Raw genomic sequence first — 10,244 nt, forward strand, 5'->3', positions numbered from 1 at the left:
GAATCCGAATCCTAGCAGGGGCGCAGGAAACCGATGCGCGGGGAAAAGGTGCCTCCCCCAAGAAAGACTACGCGCGGGAAGTCCAGAGTTTTCCCGCCACGGCCGAGGGCGTGGCTCGTGACATCACAGCCCCGCCTCCACAAAGTGGCGGCCGGTGGGCTCCGCCCTTAACCAAGATGGCGACACGCGTGGGACCGGAAAAAGCTTACAGATTTCGTCTTGACTCCGGTCCGACGTGGAGGCGGGACTGCCCTATGAAGCCCCACCCCTTCCGCTCTACGCCCGCGCGGGACAATGACGTCATACAGGGCCGTCACCTACCCCCGTCGGGTTCCTGACTTGTGTTGCGCCGACAGCGGTAGTGACGCGTATTGCCCGGAGGATGGCGGACGCCGGCTTGCGCCGCGTGGTTCCCAGCGACCTGTATCCCCTTGTGCTGGGTTTTCTGCGCGATAACCAGCTCTCAGAAGTGGCCAATAAGTTCGCCAAAGCGACAGGCGCCGTAAGTCCCGGGCTTCGGGCGGAGACTGGGGTGGAATGACCACAAGGCTCCAGGCCCTGACATGCTTAGGTTTCCTAATGGGGAGGTCTGTGGGGTCCGCCACTCTAGTGTCTGCGTGGCCTTTGCGCCGACTTCTTGGCAGTGACCAGAGAAAGCCTGGAGCCTCCGCCCCTCTTCTTTCACCAGGTCTGACTAGGTAGCGCTGAGTCTTGTTGCTTTTTTCCTGGTAAGTCGTGCAGCCGCGGCATCGTGGGAACCTCGTGGCTCCAGGTCACATGGCTGGCAGAGTGTGGCGAGGAGCTAACGTGGTGTCCCACCGAGGACGTTGGTGGCACCTGGTTTGGGCTCTTCGTTGGCTGAGACAAAGCGTGATTTGATCTTACCCTCGATCCCATTTACCTGGGACTCAAAGATAAATGAAATTGCGTTAGAAATGAAGGCTGGGATTTTCGTTAGTAAGTAAAACGAATGAGAGTCAAGGTAGGGTTCTGCTTTTAGTTACATTGATGCAGGACTAGCATCATACATAGCCCTACCAAGCAGGAATAGCAATGGGCTTGGAGCTTTGGCTAATGGAACTAAACAAACCTAAGTTTGGGACCAGGCTCTGCCACTTTTTAGACCTGTGACCTGGGCAACTTTCTTAACCTCTCTGAGTCTGTTTCTACAGGGATGTAATCATCCACTTCATAGGACTTTTGTGAGTTTCAGTAAGATAATATATAAAAGTGGCAATTCCAGTGCTGGTGCATAGGAAGCATCTATAAGTGAAAGCTATTACCATAGTTATGGCAATTTAGTATGCTCCAAACACATGTAAGAGCAAGATGACCAGGTAGTGAAAAGTTTGTAAACTACATCTCAAAAAACCCAGACATGCCTACATGGGAAAACACCTTCAGAGAGGGTAGAGAGGTAGGATGGGATGGTAGCATGACTAAGAAGAAAAGCTTGTTCTTTGCAGCAGAATCAGGCTGCAAAAGGAGGGGATCAGATCAGTCTCAGAACTTTCTTAAGCTGGGTCAGGCTGCCATGTGATCTAATATAACTGCTTTCTTATTGGAACTCTTTTGAGTTGTCCCTAACCTTAACTGTTAGGGAGACTGCAGAATGTTTTTGACAATGGACTTGATAGAATTGGGCATTCCAGAGTTAGGATTCTTTGGATTTAGATGACAAAACCTAATCTTTGTGGAGGGCTTACTAAGGGCCAGATGTTAAGCCCTTTATGTATATTATCTCTTATCCTCAAAGTAACTTAATGAGATGTGTACTAAGATTATTTCCATTGTATAGAGAAGACAACAGTCTCAGAGATTAAGTAATTTGCTCAGGGTCATATGGTAATAACTGACAAAGGTGAGTTCACATCTGTACTGATTCTAATCTTGCATTTTTCTTTTTTTTAAGAGATGAGGTCTCGTAGCTGGGACTACAGGCACACATTACCATGTCCAGCTAATTCTTAACATTTTTGGTAGAGATGGGGTCTTGATGTGTTGCCCAGGCTAGCCTCAAACTCTTGTACTCAGGCAATCTTCCTGCCTCAGCCTTCCACAGTGCTGGGACTATAGGCATAATAGGTGTAAGGTGCTGCACCAGGCCTGGTCTTTTGATGCTTTGCCATTTTTTGCATTGGGTAATAGTCTATGTCAGTGTAGTTAATAACTAAATGCAATTTTTTTAAATTTCTTGAGGCACTATACCTGGATAAATGCAGTTCTTTACCGTATACATATATCATGTATATATAACATACAATACTTACCAATCATCTCTTGGAGGCTTGTTTCCAATGATTTGCTATTATAATCCGCATTGCAGCAAACGCCCTCTTGTATTAGTGTTTGTATTCTTGTTCAATGGATAAGATTCTTAGCTAATACACTGCTAGAGTAAAGAGAATGAATTTTTTTTTTTCTGACAGTCTCACTCTGTTGCCCGGGCTAGAGAGTGCCGTGGTGTCAGCCTAGCTCACAGCAGCCTCAAACTCCTGGGCTCAAGCAATCCTTCTGCCTCAGCCTCCCGAGTAGCTGGGACTACAGGCATGTGCCACCATGCCCAGCTAATTTTTTCTTTTTCTTTTTTTTTTTTTTTTTTAATTTTTTCTATATATATTTTTAGTTGTCCAGATAATTTCTTTCTATTTTTTTGGTAGAGATGGGGTCTCACTCTTGCTCAGGCTGGTCTGGAACTCCTGAGCTCAAATGATCCGCTCGCCTCGGCCTCCCAGAGTGCTAGGATTACAGGCGTGAGCCACCGCACCTGGCCGAGAATGAATTTTTTTAAAGACTTTCATAAATATAGATTGGCAGGCAGAAGTTTAGATAGTGCCACAAACTACAGGAATAGCCCAAGTTTTTGGTACCAAAAATTGGGAAATACACAAGTGTAATATTTTTCCTCCTGATTTATGCAAGTAGGAAAAGTCTTATGAAGATGTAACATTTTTACCGAATTTAGTAGCTATGTATGTAACCAGTCACATTTAATGAAAGAATAACACAAAATCTGATCTTTCCTAGAATAACCAGGATAAAATGTCCTTACGTAGCTCTTTTTCTTCTACAGACACAGCAAGATGCCAACGCCTCTTCCCTCTTGGACATCTATAGCTTCTGGCTGAAGTAAGCATTCCCTGTTCCACTTTGGCTGTTTTCTCCCCCAGGTGGGCTGGGCTGTGTTCTTTGGTTTGAGACAGTCCCCCAGAAATGAGCCTAATATACTTCAGCAGGTCTGCCAAGGCCCCAAAGAGGAAGTTACAGGCAAACGGACCAGTGACTAAGAAGGCTAAAAAGAAGACCTCTTCCAGTGATAGTAGTGAGGACAGCAGTGAGGAGGAAGAACAAGCTCAAGGGCCTCCAGCTAAGAAGGCTGGTAAGGCAGGCAGGGGGTGGGCTTGGTGGCTCTAGGGAAAGAATTTACAGCCTGCCTATACCATATGGGTGATTCTTACTGGGACTTGTGCTTTATTCAGCTGTACCTGCCAAGCGGGCCAGTCTGCCTCAGCATCCTGGAAAGCCTGTGGCCAAAGCATCAGAGAGCAGCAGCAGTGAAGAATCCAGTGATGATGAGGAAGAGAAGGACAAAAAGAAAAAACCTGTCCAGGTTTGCAGCTTTGGGAAAAAAAGAGGTTTGCTTAAGGGTTGGAAAGAAAGAACCTAAAATCTCAGCCTCTGTCTAGCTTGTGACCAAGGGGTGATGGTAGCTGTGGAATAGGTGATTATGGAGAAGAAAATCTAGGGATTTTCAGGGAGGTAATAGAAATACGAAGTCTAGAAAGGATGTGTGAGGTTGAAGTCTGGCTCTGAATCTAGAGGCAATTCAACCCATTCTGCTTGGTTTGGGTTCTTCTGGGTTATTTTGGGACACTATTTAGGGTTCCAGGAATAAGAGTGTGTTTTTTTGGGGAGCTCTTGGTAGGATGTGGCAGGAACAGGGCCAATATATCAAGTGGCTGAACTTTTTATTTCTTATTCAGAGTTTTTTTTTGTCCTTTCCATGTTCTGTTTCATTCCTACTGCTCTATTGGCCCCCTGAAAAGTATAAGGAACCTAGGATTCCCTTTGGGTACCCAGAAGCTTTTGCTGATTCCCCTCCTTGTGTGTTTTGTAACAGAAGGGAGTTAAACCCCAAGCCAAGGCAGCCAAGGCAGTCAAAGCTCCTCCTAAGAAGGCCAAGAGCTCAGATTCTGATTCTGACTCAAGCTCAGAAGATGAGGCACCAAAGAACCAGACGCCAAAGACAACACCTGTTGTAGCTAAAGCTCAGGCTAAAGCCCTGGCCAAACCAGGTAATGTTCCTGTTCACAAGAGGCTAGGCTGGAGACCAGATTGCTCTGGTGACTGGTGTTAAAATTTCTCATTAGGGGTAATCCCAGCACTTTGGGAGTCTGAGAAGTTGTAAAAATTTCTAAAAATTTTAAAAATTAATTGGTAGGCACAGGGGTGAAATGGTCCTAGTTGTTGAAATAGAAGTATTTGTTAATTTTATTGTAAAAAGCTTTTTTGGTAGTAAGATTTCATAATTAGGGGCTAGTAAATAAAGAAACAATCATTGTAAGTAGGGAAAATGTTTTTGTTGTTTGCAATCAAATGCTCTACCCCTGGACTATACCCCCTTTTTTGTTTTTTTGAGACAGGATCTCACTCTGTCACCCAGGCTGGAGTATAGGGGTACAATCATATCTCACTGCAGCCTGGAGCTCCTGGGCCCAAGTGATCCTCCTGCTTTAGCCTCCTGAGTAGCTGGGACTATAGGCGCAAGCTCATGTACCTGTCTAATTTTTTTTTTTTTTTTTTAATTTTTGTAGAGACAGGGTCTTGCTATGTTGCCCAAGCTGGTCTTAAGCCCCTGGGATCAATCGATTCCCCCTGTCTCAGCCTCCCAAAGTGTTGGGATTACAGGTGTGAACCACCTCACCTGGCTGAGAGGGCATATTTAAATTATTTGTATCATCTTGTTTTAGATAGTTTGACTCTTAACATTGGACAGGAAAGTCATCCTTTGATATGGTATAAACCATGGCATTCTCCTTCATAGCTGCTCTAAAGTTGAAAGAATTGGTGGACTTCTAAGTTCTTTGCTTGTAGGAAGGAGGTTTTTCGTGGTCCTCTGACTTACCCTTATACCCCATACTCTGTTTCTTAGGTCCGCCAGCTCGAGCAGCACCTAAAGTAACCAATGGTAAAGCAGCTAGTAGCAGTAGCAGCAGCAGTAGCAGTAGTAGCAGCGATGACTCAGAGGAGGAGAAGACAGCCGCCATTCCCAAGAAGGTCTGGGTCATAACTTCTATCAGGGAAGAGTTGACCAGGGTGGGATGTGCATGTGTGTCTGTGTCTCCATTCCCTGGTAGGATTGTTTTCTTGGGGGTCAGTGTTTTCTTGTGATAATCGATTTTTCTCTCAGATACAGACTGTACCTAAAAAGCAAGTCGTGGCCAAGGCCTCAGTGAAAACAGCTGCCATCCCTACCCAGAAGAGTTCCAGCAGTGAAGACTCCTCCAGTGAAGAGGAAGAGGAGCAGAAAAAACCCATGAAGAAAAAACCAGGTGACTGGACATGGGGAGTGAAGCTGTACAACTGTGACCAGAGCCCAGTTGCCATAACCATGTGGACCTCTCCATAGAGCTGCTTAGTGTCCTCATATCATGACAGCTAGCTTCTCCCAGAACTAGTGATTCAAGATAGCAAGGAGGAAGCTGCAGTGCCTTTTATAACCTAGACTCAGAAGTGACACCATGGTCTATGAGAAATGAGCCACTAGTTTTAGCCCACATTGAAGGGAAGGGGATTTACTAACGCTCTGTTTCTAGAAGTATCAAAGAATTTACGTACGTATTTTAAAACCACCATACCATCCCCTTTAAATAGGTCCGTACAGTTCAGTCCCCCCTCCTGCTCCCCCACTGAAGAAGTCCCTGGGAAACCAGCCTCCCAAGAAAGCTGCAGAGAAGAAACAGCCTGTGGAAAGCAGTGAAGACAGCAGTGATGAGTCTGGTGAGTCAGAGGGATCCAGTTTCCCCTTAAAACGAGGTCTGAATGAGGATGTGAGGAATAAAGAAAAATCATTCTGTCCCTCTATTGCTTTTTGCTAAGGCAAGACAAGGCTAAGGCTTTGTGTATGTCTTCACTTTCTTTTTATTGGTTCTCTGGTTGGGTTGGGATTCTGGACCCAGGATAATGCTACAGGTTCTCCCCAGATTCAAGTTCTGAGGAAGAGAAGAAACCACCAGCTAAAGCAAACATCTCTAAAGCAACCACCAAACCAGCTCCAGCAAAGAAGGCAGCAGAGAGCTCTTCAGACAGCTCAGGTAAGGCACATGGAGGCCCTCAGTTCACTAGAATACTCTAGCCCTTAGGCAGTTGCTGTAGGGCTCCCTGGAATCTGATTTGGGGAGCTGTTCATTCTACCCTCTCTCTGTGTAGACTCTGACAGCTCTGAGGATGAAGCTCCTTCCAAGCCAGTGAGCAACGCCAAGAATTCCTCAAGTAATAAGGTAGCTGCCACTACCAAGCCGCCTGTAGCTAGGCCAGCGGCAGCTCCCAAGCAACGTGTAGGCAGTGGCCAGAAGCCTCTGACAAGAAAGGCTGATAGCAGCTCCAGCGAGGAAGAGAGCAGTTCTAGCGAGGAGGAGGAGAAGACAAAAAAGACTGTAGCCACCTCTAAGTCCAAGGTGACTGTCAAAGCAGCTCCATCTGTGCCTGCCAGGCAGGCTCCTCAAGGTGGAAGGGATAGCAGCTCTGATTCTGACAGCTCCAGTAGTGAGGAGGAGGAGGAAGAGAAACCATCTAAATCCCCAGTTAAGAAGCCACAGAAGGCAGCAGGAGGTGTGGCCCCTTCTAAGCCAGCCTCTACAAAGAAAGTGAAGGCTGAGAGCAGCAGTTCTTCCTCTGATGATTCCAGTGAGGAGGAGGAAGAGAAGCCCAAGGGCAAGGGCACTCCAAGACCACAAGCCCCCAAGGCCAATGGCACCACTGCACTGACTGCCCAGAATGGAAAAGCAGCCAAGAATGGTGAGGAGGAGGAGGAGGAAGAAAAGAAAAAGGCAGCAGTGGCAGTTTCCAAGCCAGGTCTGTATCCAAAGAATCTGACTTCTGGGTTTTGTGCCCCCAAATCAGGATGGGATATATATACTCTTGGCAGGTGGGGTGGGGAGAGGAGGCCCACCACTAGGCTTCTAATTGCAGACCTTCTGTGGGAACCTGGGAGGAGGAACAGGAAACTGGTCTCCTGAGTCTGGCTTTTTGTTTTTGTAGGTTCGGGAAAGAAGCGGAAGCAGAATAAGGCTCCCAAGGAGGCAGAGACTCCTCAAGCCAAGAAGATAAAGCTCCAGACCCCCAACACATTTCCAAAGAGGAAGAAAGTAAGTTGTCTCACTTTCTTCTCTAGAGCCGGCCCTTCAGTAGTAGAAAGAAAAGTCTGGGATCATCTTGGCAGCTCTGCCTGGCATGGCCTGGCACATGTGCACACATGTGTCGCTTAGGAGAGCTGTTACATGACCACTTCATCTTTAATTTCTTCGTTCTTCTCTAGGGAGAAAAAAGAGCATCATCCCCATTCCGAAGGGTGAGGGAGGAGGAAATTGAGGTGGATTCACGAGTGGCAGACAATTCCTTTGATGCCAAGGTGAGAGAGGGAAGGTGTTTGCTGTTCTTGTTGGGGAGGGGGGCGGTGGTAGAAGAGAGGACAGCTTTTGGTTCAGGTTACCTTGAGCAGGGAGTAGAAAGAAGAAAGTGACAAGGCCTTGGTGTTGTCCTTCTGTGTGAACCACACCATTTCTCGTACTTACCAGCGAGGTGCATCTGGAGACTGGGGGGAACGAGCCAATCAGGTTCTGAAGTTCACCAAGGGCAAATCCTTCCGTCATGAGAAAACCAAGAAGAAGCGAGGCAGCTACCGGGGAGGCTCCATCTCTGTCCAGGTCAATTCTGTCAAGTTTGACAGCGAGTGACCTGGGCCATCCTTTGCGAAGCAGGGTGATGATCTGAGACCACTCACTCTCTCCAGTGGACTGGGAACCCTCAGTTCTGTTAGGGGAGGGTGTTGGTGAGGACAGAAGTTTAGGGTAGGTCCTAAGACTTTATAACGTAATATCATCTCTGGCCCTTTTCTGTGTTCCTAGTTTTGTGCAGAATTGGTTTTGAGTGTTGATTAGCAGGGACAAGGTAAGGGGAATATTATTTTATAACAAAATTTATTTTAGTTGTCCCCATCTTCCTGTTCTGTGGAAGTACACATACTGAGAAATTTGTATATTTTATATTAAATCATTTCCTATTGATTTTTGTTGTGATTTTCAAAGGTGGATTCCCACAGACAAAATCTTAACTATTACCCAAAACATACTGAAGGGTCAACCATATGTATGACTTTATAATTGGAGGAGAATTCTGCCTTTGAGAGTGCACATGTCCACATTTCATCCCTCCTTCCCTCAAAAGGGGCATTAAAGAATGGTTATGTGTATATGTCTGTTAAGCATGCGCTATGTAGTCCATCCTCATTCACTGGGTCTGGGACTGAAGTTTTCAGCCAGCGTGGACTGACTGACTTTTTGTGATAAAATTCACTGTTTTATTGCAGGCAAAATTCTGGTGTGGTGTGAATGCTGTGGGTCAGTCTGTGTACATTTTTTCTGTAATTTCATCATTACATAATGTTTGCAATACATGTTTTTTAATTTGAAAGCAAACTTTTCTACTGTAAAAAGACATTTTTTGATGACTTGACCCTTACTAGTATTGAGTACTAAGTTGAGGACTGCATCTTTTCGTTTTCTACATTATAGAGAGCAAGATAACATTAATTATTTAATCTGAAAAGTGCATATCACTTGGTATTTCTGTCTTGGTAGCCGTGAAGTCGCAATTGGCTTCATTAATTTCTACATGGTTGGGAATTATTGATCGAGAAAGTGAAAAAAAAAAAACAAAACTTTAAAAACCTCAATCCTTGGTAGGAGGTAGGTTACATTATGTGAATTTATAAGTAACCTGTGTATGTGCTAATGGAGGTGGAAAGAACCTGTACAAAACATTATCTGACAGACTTGAGTGGAGTGGGTTTGGGAGAACAACTTAACACGATTATTGTGTCTCATTGGTATATGGGAGCAGTTGGTGTGCTTCCTTCAGAACCTTACCTGTTAATAACCATGGACTTAACGCACAAACCAGCGAGCAGTGGTACAGCTCCTAGGCCAGGCTAGCTGTAGGAGGTGACCAGTGACCAGTGGCAGTGCTCAGCCAGACTAAGTTGGGGAGGGAAGAGTCAACGAGCTTTCTGGAGGCTGGGCTGTCCCGGTGCTGGGAAAGTGTGCTGCAGGCTTTCATGGATGAGGTCTTGTTTGGATTCCACACTCGATAAATTACCTGATAATAACCTGGTTTCCCGTGTAACTGCCTCTAGGAAGAAAATTCACTGTTCATGCTGAGATAGGTATTTCAGTCTGCATGGTAAAAGTTCTACATCCTAATACAAAATAATAAACTGGTTGGTTTGTAATGTGTCTTTGGAGTTTTATTATTGGGAGTCTAAACCTCTACCACCTCCTACCCAAACCAGAACAACTTGGATGCCAGGAGACTAGATCAGTGAGTTCGCTGCACAGGCTTCTCGGCAGCAACTTGCTGACTTTTCTTGGCCATGCTTTGTTTCCAGGTGCCTTGTTCTAGCCTGTGCATAGTCTAAATTGGGGGTTGGCAAAATGGCCTGCGGGCCAATTCCAGCCTATGGCTTGTTTTTGTATTACCTAGAGGATCCAAGAATGGCCTGCCGGCCTTCCTTTCTTCTTTTCTTTTCTCTTTTCTTTCTTTTTTTTTTTTTTTCCTTTCTTTTTTTTCCAGAGATACGGTCTCAACATGTTGCCTAGGCTGGTCTCAAGCTCCTGGCCTCAAGTGATCCTCCCACCTTGGCCTCCCAAAGTGCTGCGATTGCAGGTGTGAAACACCACACCAGGCTGGTTTTTACGTTTCTTAAGGTCTTTTGTGACAGATCTTTGGTCTGCAAAGCCTAAAATATTTAATACATGGCCCTTTACAGAAAGTTTGTCAAACCCTGGTGTAAATCAATAATTCATAAGACACCAACTGAAAATTAGAATCATCTGGCAAATTTGATACCCAGCGCCCCATCTTGAGACCTGTTGAATCTAACTACATTCACTAGGAAGGTTAACCTCTGAATCTACCTTCTGATATGTAAAATGAGAATACTGTCTCATCCCATTTGTAGACTCTGA

The 10,244-nt window shown here is 45.5% G+C and overlaps 1 protein-coding gene across 5 annotated transcripts; it reads left to right on the forward strand.

Annotated features, from left to right (window-relative positions):
- Positions 1–353: 353 nt before the first annotated feature.
- Positions 354–9,512, forward strand: NOLC1 (nucleolar and coiled-body phosphoprotein 1). 5 transcript variants are annotated; one of them, XM_069461061.1, is made up of 13 exons: positions 354–502; positions 3,074–3,129; positions 3,234–3,379; positions 3,480–3,610; positions 4,121–4,295; positions 5,153–5,277; positions 5,411–5,552; positions 5,875–6,000; positions 6,204–6,314; positions 6,430–7,074; positions 7,261–7,367; positions 7,538–7,630; positions 7,797–9,512. In XM_069461061.1, exons 1-13 carry the CDS (start codon positions 383–385, stop codon positions 7,953–7,955), a joined length of 2,136 nt encoding a protein of 711 aa, XP_069317162.1. In that variant the 5' UTR covers positions 354–382; the 3' UTR covers positions 7,956–9,512. The 5 variants fall into 5 exon arrangements, with proteins under 5 accessions (XP_069317162.1, XP_069317163.1, XP_069317164.1 ...); XM_069461062.1 differs by having other exon boundaries at positions 5,417–5,552; XM_069461063.1 differs by having other exon boundaries at positions 5,162–5,277; positions 5,417–5,552.
- The last annotated feature ends 732 nt before the right edge of the window (positions 9,513–10,244 follow it).

Source organism: Eulemur rufifrons, chromosome 28, assembly GCF_041146395.1.
Source record: "Eulemur rufifrons isolate Redbay chromosome 28, OSU_ERuf_1, whole genome shotgun sequence".
NCBI lineage: Eukaryota > Metazoa > Chordata > Mammalia > Primates > Lemuridae > Eulemur > Eulemur rufifrons.